The sequence below is a fragment of the Mercurialis annua genome, linkage group LG6 (genome assembly GCF_937616625.2).
Source record: "Mercurialis annua linkage group LG6, ddMerAnnu1.2, whole genome shotgun sequence".
Taxonomy (NCBI): Eukaryota; Viridiplantae; Streptophyta; class Magnoliopsida; order Malpighiales; family Euphorbiaceae; genus Mercurialis; species Mercurialis annua.
This window is the reverse complement of record NC_065575.1, coordinates 40,390,852-40,402,859: the sequence shown is the minus strand read 5'-3', so window position 1 is coordinate 40,402,859 and position 12,008 is coordinate 40,390,852. Positions and strand designations below refer to the sequence as shown.

Genomic DNA, 12,008 nt, shown 5'->3' with positions numbered 1-12,008 from the left:
ATAAATTCACAAGTTATCCTCATATTAACCTATTGTGTGAAAAAATTGTTATATAAACTCTATTCACCGAATTATTAATTCGAGAATTCATTTAATTTTATTGAATATGTCCACAGATGAATTTCCCGAAAATATGCTGACTGTTATTGATAGGATTTTGAGTATTTTTAATTTGCAACTTTTTTTGAAAGTGTCAATATTGTCAAGTGTGAATGTCACCTTATAAGTAAAACACTAACAAAAATTGAGAGCCCCTTTCATTGTCATTTTCAATTAACTACTACTACTAAATTAATAATCTATAATCAAATTGCTGGTCCGCTCTTTAATTAATAAATTAAATACTATAATCTATAACTATATAGAGAACAAATTAAACATTAGTCAAGACAACAAATCAAACCAAAAAAAAAAACAATGGCAAATTCCTCATCAACATTCTGCTTACTATTCATGTTATCAACTTTCATCTTCTTTTCTACAGTCACTGCATTCTCCGATCACAGCCTCAACTGGGTCCCGACGACCCGTTGTCAAGGCTCGTTAGCAGAGTGCATGTCCGGAGATGAATTTGAGATGGATTCTGAGATCAACAGGCGGATATTGGCGACTACTCAGTACATAAGCTATGGAGCATTGCAGAGAAACACAATACCTTGTTCACAGAGAGGTGCTTCGTACTATAACTGTCAACCAGGTGCTGAGGCTAACCCCTATAATCGCGGTTGCAGTGCCATAACTCGCTGCCGGAGCTAAGAGGTTGATGTTAAAGGCTTTTGGTTTGAAAGGTGTGAAGATTGATTGTGTTTTGTAAGATAAACATACGAGTTTTTGAAATAAAACATTGATGATTATTCTATTTACGATTTAAGGAATTTGCTTCTCTAAATTATAGTATTAGATAATCATTTTCTTTTTCTTCTCTGCTGCTGCTATCTTTATCTATCCCATCTTCGTCTTTGTTTGATTAAATTCGCAATTTGTTTTCCGCCTTGGAAAATTTTGACTTTGTATGATTATAAGTTGTCCAGAAGCATTTCTACAGAAGCAGATATCTTTTATAAGAAGTGTTGAAATAGAAAACGGCAAAACAGCATTTATAAACTGTTTCTGAAAATGAAAACGTAAAAGCAAAACTGAAAACTCAATAAATTTCCGAACGACATAGATAATCGCCATTCAATGATCAACTCTCTGTTGTAAAATTCCGGCACGATTCCCAGAAAATTAAAGTTTGCAAAAGATAGGTCTCATAACATAGTCAAGAATTGCTATCCTTAGGAATTGTGAGAAACAAAAAGGACGGGAATCATGAATTAGGACATGTTCATTGGCAGACCACAATATCAAAAGTTTGTTGGTTTCTCAACAACTACAAATCCTGTAATGGCTATTGGTTGAATATGCAGTAAACGAAAATACGTAAATATAAATTGTCATGCCCTGTGATGTTCTCTGCATTCAAAGGATGTCAGCCCTAAACACTACAGTTAATACACTGCCAAAAATATGATAGTATACTCGAAGCTCTCAACTTGAATCCTTTTGAAGATACAAACACTTTTTGAAAAAGAGCGAGCAATCAACATGAAGCATTTACTAGAACTGGATTTAAAATAACAGCATAGACTTTATGTCTACCACCGCGAATGCATTCATATCTTTGATTTTTCAGCATACTGCATTGCAGCTTAGCCAGAAAAAGATGAAATTCCTTTGCGTTGGGTTGAAATAGAAACTATATCAACCAGTTGAAACTATACCAGGTACCAATATATCAATCATAACATGATATCAAAAGCAAACATCTTACTCATTTCCTTAGAAACAATCAAATTGAAAAGACTGAACAAAGGTCAATCACCATATATCATTTCAATTTACCAAGTATTTTCTACAATAGCAGCAGAAGCTGCCACCATACAGGATTCTAAAGTGACAAGTACCAATAGGGAAAAGGACACACAGGCAAACATTAACTTCTCATATCTCAAGCCATAATTGCAAAAACAAAAGTTTGCATGAAATTTAACTAGTCAGTCACAGACTAATCTATGCTGAACCTTCATCTTGCTTCTCTTCACCCGACTGTTGCTTAGATTGGGCCAAAGGGGATGGAGAGCCCTCCACTCCCATCTCTGATCTGAGGTCATTTATGCTTTGCTCCAAATCATTTATGCGATTTCCCATCTCATCAAGTGAACAGAAGTTAAGGAAACAAGGAATGTACATTTGAATGAATAATACTGCTAAACTATATTGCACGAAAACTTTTCAAATCCTATGTTCCGGTGTTTCGTTTTGTTTCCAGATAAATTTAAACTCTGGAACTCAATATCAAAGATCTATTCTTATATAAAATATTGTTCCGTTGTTTTCTGACTTGGTGATTTCCATTTTACAGTTTTCATTCCCATGTTACATAGCTAGTAACCAACCAAATGCAAATTAATTGAGTCCTATTTACTAAATTAATCAACTAAAATCTGTTGAATATTTACTTGTTGGTTATGGACAAGTAAGAAACCTCCTTATCGACCTAAAGAACTAAGACGAAAAGAATTAGACGCTTCCGTAAAACTTTACTAACAAATCAACATGTCTAAGATATGCAAAATGAATAGCTGCTTTAAATAAGTTTCAACAACACACAACACAAGTATGGAAACTGGAAAGGATATTCTTTGTAACAATGGAGTCGGACATTGTTTGAAACCTTGATTGCTGCAAATGAACATTTGTTAGTCAAAAATAGTAACACAAACAACAAACAATGGGTCTAATCTGAATGAAAATAACTAACCATCTGCTGAAGAAGATTTTGCACCTGAAAAATTGATACAGATAAGCCATCACAACCAGATTTTTACGAGCAATCTCGACACGATGCAGAATTAAAAGTTATAATTAACAATGAGTAATTAGTAAGGAAACTCACAAAAACAGTCATGTCCGCAGTGCTCTGCTTGGGATCTTCTGAATCATGTCCATCCTAAAACAAAACCATCACAAAACTTAACTATTTTTAAAAACATCAGCAAAATTAGGTATCAAACTGAAAAAATCAAAAACATTAAAATGTAGGATAAAATTCTGGCGCCACATAAAAATAATCCGTTATTGAGGAAAAGCTTATGAGATAAGCTTGAGCATGCGCATTTTCAAATTAAAATTTCTAAGCTCACTCGAATTGAAGAAACTACCCTAGCCCATTTGAAAACAAAATAATATAAAAAAATTAAAGTAAAATAATAAAAAATTATCTCGCAACGAAACGGGACGTTTCAGTAGTAGTAGTAGTAAGAGGATGAGCAGAAAAATAGTCGCACCATTGTTGGGTAGCTGATGGTCGATTTGGTGGTGCTCTTATCGGCGATTTGGTGGTGGTGGAGTGGAAATGAAAGGATCTCAATTATCAGTTCAAAAATATTAGAGAGGATCTCAAATACAGGCGAATTTATGTCTCCGGTATTTACCAATATACCATCGTTAGGACAAAATTCAAAATTTGTGGGGACGTCTTTTTTTTCTAATAAAATATTAATATATATTTATTATTTTAATTTGAATAGTTAACTTGAAAAGTTAATATATATTTTTATTGTTTTAAAATGATTTTTATTATATTTTTAATTATTATTTTATTAATATAAAAATTAAGGCAAAAGGTATAAAAAGACTCTCGAAGTTTCCCTATAATATAAGAAAGACCCTCAGGTGAGAACAGCCCACAACCTTCGGAAATTGTTTTCTTTTTATTTAATTTTTAATTTTTTTTAATTGAAAAGAAAAAAGTTAGGTGTGTCGGTGGTCGTTTGTTCCGGAAAGGTCGGGTGACAGTAGTTTAATTTTTAAATTAAAATATAATTAGGTTTTAATTAGATTAATAGTTTAATTAGATTTAATTGAGTTTTGAGAGGTTAATTTAAGTTTTGATATTATCAAATAGGTTTTGATGATTAAATTTAATTTGTTGGTTGGTTTAATTATATTTTAATTAATTTTAATTTAAAAAATCAGAATCAACTAGGAAGAAGAGGGTAAAATAATGCTAAAAGACTTATAAATATAAAATTGGTAAATAATATTTTTAAACTTTTTTTCTATTGTCATGTCGGCAAGTTAACAGCAGTCACAAAGTCATGGACGGAAGATTATTTTTGTTCAATTTTAAAACAACGAATTTTTTTTATTCCAAAAGAAGTTTAAGGACTAATTTATACCTTTTGAAAAACTTTGAGGGTTTCTTTACCTTTTGCCAAAAATTAATAATAAACTTTTCTTTAAAAAATCAAATGCGCCCACCACAATTATGATTCATGAATAAAAGAGCACCGATGTTTATTCAAATTTCAAATGCGCCCACCAAAATCAAAAGAAAAAAATTCTTCTTAATTTTGTAAAACCAAAAAAACCGAAAAATCATAAGAACCCGAACTTTTCAAAATAAATGAGTTTTTTTGACTATGTATCTAAATTTCAGAGCTTTTTTAATTTTGCTTAAATTGTTAAGGCTTTTATTTAATTTTAGATATATAAGTCCAAACCGAATTTAAAAACCGAAACCAAACTGAATCGGCCGAAAAATTCAGTCAAAAAAATGCCGGTGTTTGGTTAAAAAAAATTGTTGTTCGGTTGACCATTTAGAAAACTTCGCACTCTTGGTTATAGTCGATTCGGAACCGAACCGACTGATTCTCAGCACTATAGAGGAGTACAGTAATCAAGCCTAAGTTTTCATAATGTGAGAAACTAGAAACTTTGCAAGTCATAAAAAAAAATCAGAATAGAAATAAAATTACATTTCTATCATTTGTGTAAATACACTTAAACAAAATTCAACAATTGAAAGAGCAAGGAATTTTTCAAAAGGAAAACCATAAAAAAAAGGCTCTTCACCGCTCTTTCCGCGTGGTCGAAAGTTCATGCTCGGCATACGGATATTCAGATGGAGCTGACCATAAACCCCAGAGAATAACTAAATGGAGACACAGAAGCACTGCAGATGAATAAATGTTGGATGGATAAACATTCCAGCAAAACTCCACTCCTACAAACACAACCAAACTACACGGCACAAACACAAATATTAATCACATCTGTTCACGTTAAGCGATGAGTATTTCAGAAGGTACAAATGTTACCGTAGCAATGTAGGGAACGAGGTTCTCCACAATAGATAGGGCAAGCTATAGAAGTACCTGCATTACCAGATTTCCGTGAGGCTTAAATGGAAATTCAGATGAATACAGAAATGGACATGGAAATGCAACAATTGTCAAAATGTCTTACCATGAGTAGAACTGATAATGGAGTGAGCGAGCGCATAAAATTCCAATGAAGTTCCCGGTAAACATAATTGTCAAAATGTCTGAAAAAAATCTGACTAAGATTCAGCATACGAGCAGATAAAGAAGAACGAGAGAAGGAAGAAAGTAGGTCAAAGATAAACCGAGGAATGAAGAATGGTTTATGGTTCACCCTACTAAACCAAAAAGATCAAACTCACGTTGTTCCTTGAGAATCTTAGAGACTGAACTGCTGCTACGTGTTAAAGCAGATGACCGGTATATCAATCCAACTCTCGAGTGCAAAAAGTTCAAAAGTCCTCCTTCATGCCTGCAAAGAAGAATATAATATGTAGGAAGTTTCATGCAGAATTGGATATTTATGGGCATGAGGGTTCTAGAAGCAGAGCTGCAGCTGTAAGCCTAAAAAGTAAAAACTATCGCAAACACAAGAATTCATTCTCCATATAGGGATAGATACTTCTACAGATATTTGAGTATATCAAGTAACAAAAGACTATGGATGATAAGTATTTTAGCCTTATAGATCAGGCAGAGACATAATCTACTGACAAGATTCTACTACCAATATCTGTAGGAATACATATTCAGCAAGCAGTTATAACTTATAAGACAAGAAGCTATAATGGGAAAGGTGGTCGAAACACAGCATGCACCATTTTAGAATATGAGTAAGCATTCCGTAGATAAATAAAGTTTAGAAAGTTAGCACCTTTTTCTTTACATTCGCAAAGAATAGTCATCATGAAATACAACAAATCATTCAATTGAGAACATGTTACCACAATTCTAGTCATAAACACAGCTGAGAATGAGAAATGATAAACTTACTTGCACCATTTAAAATGGGCAAAAGCTGCAAGCAATCCAAGGTGAGCAAGCAACAAGGAAATAGCAAATTGCTTTGATACAAAAACAGGTTCTGGAACGAACTTAAAGTTAACAGACCTGATGGAAAACAGAAAAAGAAAATGTTTCAAAAAATCCGGTAACCAAAATGAATAGTCACTGGTACATCTTCAAACAATTGCTCTAACTGCAATATTGAGTTACAATGCATCCTGGCAACACATCATGAGATGATAAAAAAAATACATTAACTGGATTTTATGCTCAACAATATATTCAGATATTTCGAATTTATTAACATTAAAAACGATTTTCGATTTCAATGAAAAGGATTAGTAAACCCTGACACCTGCCTGGTGCTGGAAGGTCGGAAGAAGAAAAATGAAAGAAAAAGAAAAAATACGAAAGATAATACCCCTAAGCTTCAGCAAAATCTAAATTCCAATCTGGTTATCATTATACCACTATATTTCAGAAAGAGATTCTACTATTTTGCTGTTTACTTAGAAATATATTATTGTGCTTTTATATACATAACTAAATTATCATTAGTAAATTTAGAGAAAATGTATCAAGAATATCATGCACGACCAAGTTAAATAAGAAGTACCAAAAGTGGATGAAGACGCGCCCAAGGTTGAATGCTCCTGATATATATGCAATGGGATAGGAGAGTAAAAAGGGTAGCCCCAACAAAATCTGCAGAACCATTCACCAAGCATGTGGATTTAAATGAACTACTGATAAGACAACGCCCTCTTCATGGCATCAATATCCGTACCAGTTCAACTCACCTAACAAAATGAGGAAGAAATTAAAGAGACGTGACTAGTGTCTACTTTGTTTTTGGCATTAAAAGTGCTAAGAAAGAAACCTACGACAGAAAGAAAAAAACACAAACAGATAAATACACAGAATTTTGCATGTTACTTCAACATACATTTTATGCCTATATAAGAAGTCATGGGAAGAAAAAGTGACAAACACCTGCACTAGTGCTGCACCAGCTAAGGCCAAAATCACCCCAGTAATATCCATAGCCTGTAAAACAAATGTTTGCAAGACAATAAATTTCAGCTTGAGGATATAATAAACAACTGATGGCAAATGTTATAGAAATTCAAATAAAATGATGTTTACGCACCTTCAACAAAAGGAGCAATAAAGAGGGAGCATAAAGAAGCACATTCATCTTTATGGAAACAGCCCCACTATACAAATAGAGACGAAAATTATACTAACTTCAGTATACCAAAAGCTCACCACAAAGATTAAGAATGTAAAATTACCTGAAAAGAATCAGCCCAAGATGCCACTTATGGTAAAGAAGTAAGGCCAAGGCAGCATGGAGAAGAGTCATTGCGAAACAGTCATTAAAAAGACGCAGTACAAAAATTGAATGCACTCTTTTTGAGAGACAAAGCAAGACAAGAGCCCACCATGGAAGCTGCAAATTATTCCATAGAAAACAAGATCCTATCAATATTCATACAGAATGATCAGTGAACACAGAGGCTCAAAAGAATAAGTAGTCACTTCTTCATCTAAATTTGTCACCTTCTGACTCTAAGTTCCTAGTTTTCACCGTATCAAGGTTCTTATCTCAACTACATTGCTAAGATTTTAAAGTCCCATCAATCCACAGGTCTTAGTTCTCTAGGCTCACTCTGCTGGTAGACATTCACAATAAAGTATCGAAATTGTGGAAGATTTGAGCAACAAAATATGCGCGTTCTAACTTGGTGTTACTGACAATTTGACTTTCCTAGCTACCCTTCCCCCACTATACCAAGTCCACCTTTCGAATCCAGTTAAAAACTTACGCCTATCACATAAAGGCAAGAGAAGTTATCCTTCATGTAGAATTAGAGAAATTTGACTATAGAGTAAAAGTTCGGTACTATTCATGGGTAGATTAGGCACCATTTTCACAAAACAGGGGAAAAACGAACATACCGCATCAGTCTTCACATAGATAAACAAGATGATTGCAAGATTGATAATGTATAACATGCCAAATAAGATCTGCAAACCACAAAGCAAGTAGAATTTATTAGATAATAACTCAATGCAACCTTACCAAAGAACCATAATTCGAAATAAACTCTTAAAAAACACCAAATTGTCAAAGAAACAACTGAAATTAGAGCAAATTAAAGCTACCTGAGCAGGATAGACCTCTCCTCCAGTAACATATTGAATAGCGGAATAGACGTAGAGAAAGCCAGCCGGGTATACTAACGGACCTGTATCCCCTTTCAAGTTACTGTAGTCTCTTTCTCCTTCAAGAAACCCTGTCACCTGTCCATCAATTCACTAGGTCAATTCTGTTTATCCCATTCTTTTAAACTAACACCAGAATTCAAATTAGTTTCACCTGTGACATATAAGCGTCCCAATCAATCTTTGTATCTGAAAATTAACAAAACAAATGTATTAGAATGGCTGAATTTTAATGATAAGAAAAGGGGTTAGTGTAAAAGGGAATAATTGTTGATCTTACAAGGAACAAAGGCGATGATAAGGGCGACGAGGATGGCATCCATGAAAATTAAAGCTGAAGCAAAGGCTATTTTTGGATTTTTCAAAAAATTGGCGGGTGCTGGTGCTGGTGCTGGTTTCATCTTCCTCCCAGATTTAACTGCCATTTTATATTTTGATTTTGTCTCTGTCGAAAGAATTATAGATGATAGCGATTGCGACGGTAAGCGCTATGATGGGCGTCGAGTTACATTTTGAGTTGCATCCATTTTTGTATTCAATTTAAGAGCAAACAAATTGGAATTGTACATATCTTTCCAATCCTATAGACAAAATTATACCTCTTCCGTCCTCTCTTATGAAAATTACTCTTTTTTCTCACCACTTGTGCTTCGTTTTGGGCTAATAATCACCTATGGTACTCCAACTTAGATCTCTCTATCACCAAATTCTCTGAATTAAATTTTGGGATTTTTACATAATACCGGGAAAAATAAAAAATATTTATAAAAATACTACCTCAAAAGTTTCTTTACAAACAATATAATTTTTTAAAAAATATTTATAAAAATACTATCTTTTTATATATAAAAATACGATTTTATATACACTTAGTACAAATTTCGTATATAAACATATAACATATGTATACAATTCTTTTTAGTGAAGACAATGTTATTTTATATAATCTGTATGTTTGTATTATATACGTCTTATAAACTTTTTTTTAAAAAAATAGATTTAATATTCTCATATCTGACAAGCGGGAAGAAATGGTGAGTGGCGACAGCCCCATGATCGGCGGCGGCATGGAGAAGTTGATGAGCGGCGAGGGCGGCGAGTGTAACAGGATCGGCGGCGACAAGCATAGCAGCGGCATAGAAAGGGTGCGAGTGGAGGATGGTGGTGATTTACTGATTTTGGAAGATGAAGATTGATGTTAGTGTTGGTATTAATGGAAGAAAATAAGAAAAAAATAGGGTTTTAAGATATGAGATGAAGAAGATAAAGACTAGAGAAAAGTAGCGTTTTTGTACATTAATAAGTTAAAGTTTGTATTGTTTGTAAACATAAATATATAAGGTAGTATTTCATAAATATTTTACTTGTTTATGGTGTAAGGTGTAAATTTCTCTTAAATTTTGGTCTGCTAAACCCCTAAACTTTACTTAATAATCAACTAAAGCTCTTTTGCCCCAAAATGACCAAAATACCCTCAAAATCTATAAAAAAATACAAACAAATCAGACCAATCCAATCTAATCAAATTTAAAGTTACTCATCCAATCAAAGATAACTCATCCATTCAACAAACAAATCAGATCAACCCAATCTAATTTAGCTTAAAATCACTCATCCAACCAAATCAAATATGACCCTTTCATTCAACCAAATCAAAACAAAATCATCAATAAACCTAATTAAATAATACCACTCAACCGGAAAACGCCACCCATCACCGCCAATAATTTTCTGCCATCGCCACCCATCCACCACCGAAAAAAAATCCGATTAAAAATTTATAATACCCCGTGTTTTCCGTTGTTTCCTGTTGATCATTCAATTGTTTTGTTATTTCGTTTTTGGCGTGTTTGGGCTCGTTTAGGTCCATCTTTGAAGTCGAGTTTCGGTCCCCTATCATCGCTGGGCTCGGGTCAAGTTTCTGACCCAAGTTGAGCTTGTGCCTGTAGGGCGCGATAAGGCTGGCGCGTCGCGAGCCTGTCTGTTTGTTAAGGGGGCGCGATGGCTCGTCGCGCCTTACGACGCGCCTGCCATCGCGCCCTACTGGAAGTTTTTGCGTGGGGTTTTTAAATAGACCCCTTAACTCGACCTAATTGATTTTACAATTTTCTAAAAATTCTAGAACGGCCATACCATCTAATTTACTCGTTTTCCATCTATTCCCTTAGGTTTTAGCCTTCGATAAATGATTTTTGCACTCCGTTCTTCGTTTAATCAATTCCAATTCTAACAATCACCACCAAAACAATTACTATAAATTACAAAATCAAATCTATGTAATCTGTATAATCAAAACTTTAATGTGTTTAGAAAATCAAAAACCCTAAACACCCATTAATGGTAGATATGTTTGAAACTTTTCATGACGAATCAAAAGTGTTATAATCGCTCTGATACCAACTGTAAGAAAAATAATACTTTGATACAAACATAATGATTTGCTAGATATATAACGCAAATAAATTCAGCCATAAATACGTACCTTGATCCATGCATTCAAACCTTAATAAATATGACCAATACAATCTTTATGCGGAAACCTTTCTTGTTCAATTAATAGATGAGTTCTCGTCTCTCTTCCTTCAACTGTTCTTGCTTCCTTGATGATTAAAAAGCGCTGTAATTTTTATGTCGTTCTTTTCTTTTCACTTTAAGGTAACATTTATAGAAGGGAGGAGTGAAGGGATGAAACTCTAATTCTAACCCTTAAGTCCAACAATCATCACATTGGGCTCGTACTGTTAGAATTAACTATAAGTTACATGGGCCATATATTGAATTAATGAATTAATCCAACACTTCCCTGAAAAGCATGGTCATCACAACAATGGATCTCTCTTTAGCTGCTATCCTATCCAAACTATAATCAATTAGGTTAAAAAAGTCTTCTTCCAAAACATTTAAAGACACAACAAAATCGACATCGTTTAATGATTTGTAGTCACAAGATGCAAATACTATTATACCATCCACATCCTAAAATTTACAGTGTTTATAACCCTCATTCCAACCCCTAATTTCAATCCAATCAGTCCATTTTCCTTCATAAAAAACTATAAATGCAATTATATATAAACTATCTGCCATAATTTTGATTCCAACCATACTATCTTTCTTTTTATGGAGTTTTTAAGAGTAATGACAGAGTAGCTAGGAGCGTCTCGCAAGAATGGCATCGACCCCCTCCTACCGCTGTCATCAATTTGTTCATTAAAACTCAACACATCTTTACTCAAACGCGATTGAGGATATTGTAGTTGAAGAATCTTGTAGTTCCTTCCGCTTATAGCAATCTGCCCTATGTAAAAATTGTTATGGGAACTCTGAAGCTGCTTCATCAATTCACTGTCGCCATGAATGCCTTCTTTTTCATAAGTGAACTCGCCTATTTTATGTTTATCTTGTTGCATAGCATTTTCCATTCTGGATTTAGGGATTTGTTTTCCGAGAGAGATACTTAGATTAAAAATGGGGTTTTAGGGGTTTATGGGTGGATAAATTAAGGTTTATTGTTCTATTTGAATTATAACATAATTAAACTCAATGACATAATTAATGATTGTCATATTTAATATATTACCTGTTAGAAAAACAGTTGATTTTTGTTGACCAAATATAAATATATTA

At 33.6% G+C, this 12,008-nt stretch overlaps 3 protein-coding genes across 3 annotated transcripts; 1 reads left to right on the top strand and 2 right to left on the bottom strand.

Moving 5' to 3' along the window:
- Positions 1-402: 402 nt before the first annotated feature.
- Positions 403-863, top strand: LOC126688095 (protein RALF-like 33). Its single transcript, XM_050382676.2, has one exon. The coding sequence runs from the start codon at positions 418-420 to the stop codon at positions 754-756; it is 339 nt and encodes a 112-aa protein (XP_050238633.1). The 5' UTR covers positions 403-417; the 3' UTR covers positions 757-863.
- A 973-nt stretch (positions 864-1,836) lies between these two features.
- Positions 1,837-3,505, bottom strand: LOC126685853 (heat shock factor-binding protein-like). Its single transcript, XM_050379830.1, has 5 exons — positions 3,330-3,505; positions 2,939-2,992; positions 2,804-2,827; positions 2,682-2,724; positions 1,837-2,198 (listed from the first exon to the last, which is right to left on the bottom strand). Exons 1-5 carry the CDS (start codon positions 3,330-3,332, stop codon positions 2,053-2,055), a joined length of 270 nt encoding a protein of 89 aa, XP_050235787.1. The 5' UTR covers positions 3,333-3,505; the 3' UTR covers positions 1,837-2,052.
- A 1,269-nt stretch (positions 3,506-4,774) lies between these two features.
- Positions 4,775-9,002, bottom strand: LOC126654113 (dol-P-Man:Man(5)GlcNAc(2)-PP-Dol alpha-1,3-mannosyltransferase). The gene is made up of 13 exons (XM_050348180.2): positions 8,662-9,002; positions 8,536-8,570; positions 8,322-8,459; positions 8,115-8,183; positions 7,448-7,605; positions 7,303-7,369; positions 7,146-7,199; positions 6,769-6,857; positions 6,141-6,257; positions 5,510-5,619; positions 5,293-5,371; positions 5,145-5,201; positions 4,775-5,067 (listed from the first exon to the last, which is right to left on the bottom strand). Exons 1-13 carry the CDS (start codon positions 8,804-8,806, stop codon positions 4,896-4,898), a joined length of 1,290 nt encoding a protein of 429 aa, XP_050204137.1. The 5' UTR covers positions 8,807-9,002; the 3' UTR covers positions 4,775-4,895.
- Positions 9,003-12,008: the final 3,006 nt, after the last annotated feature.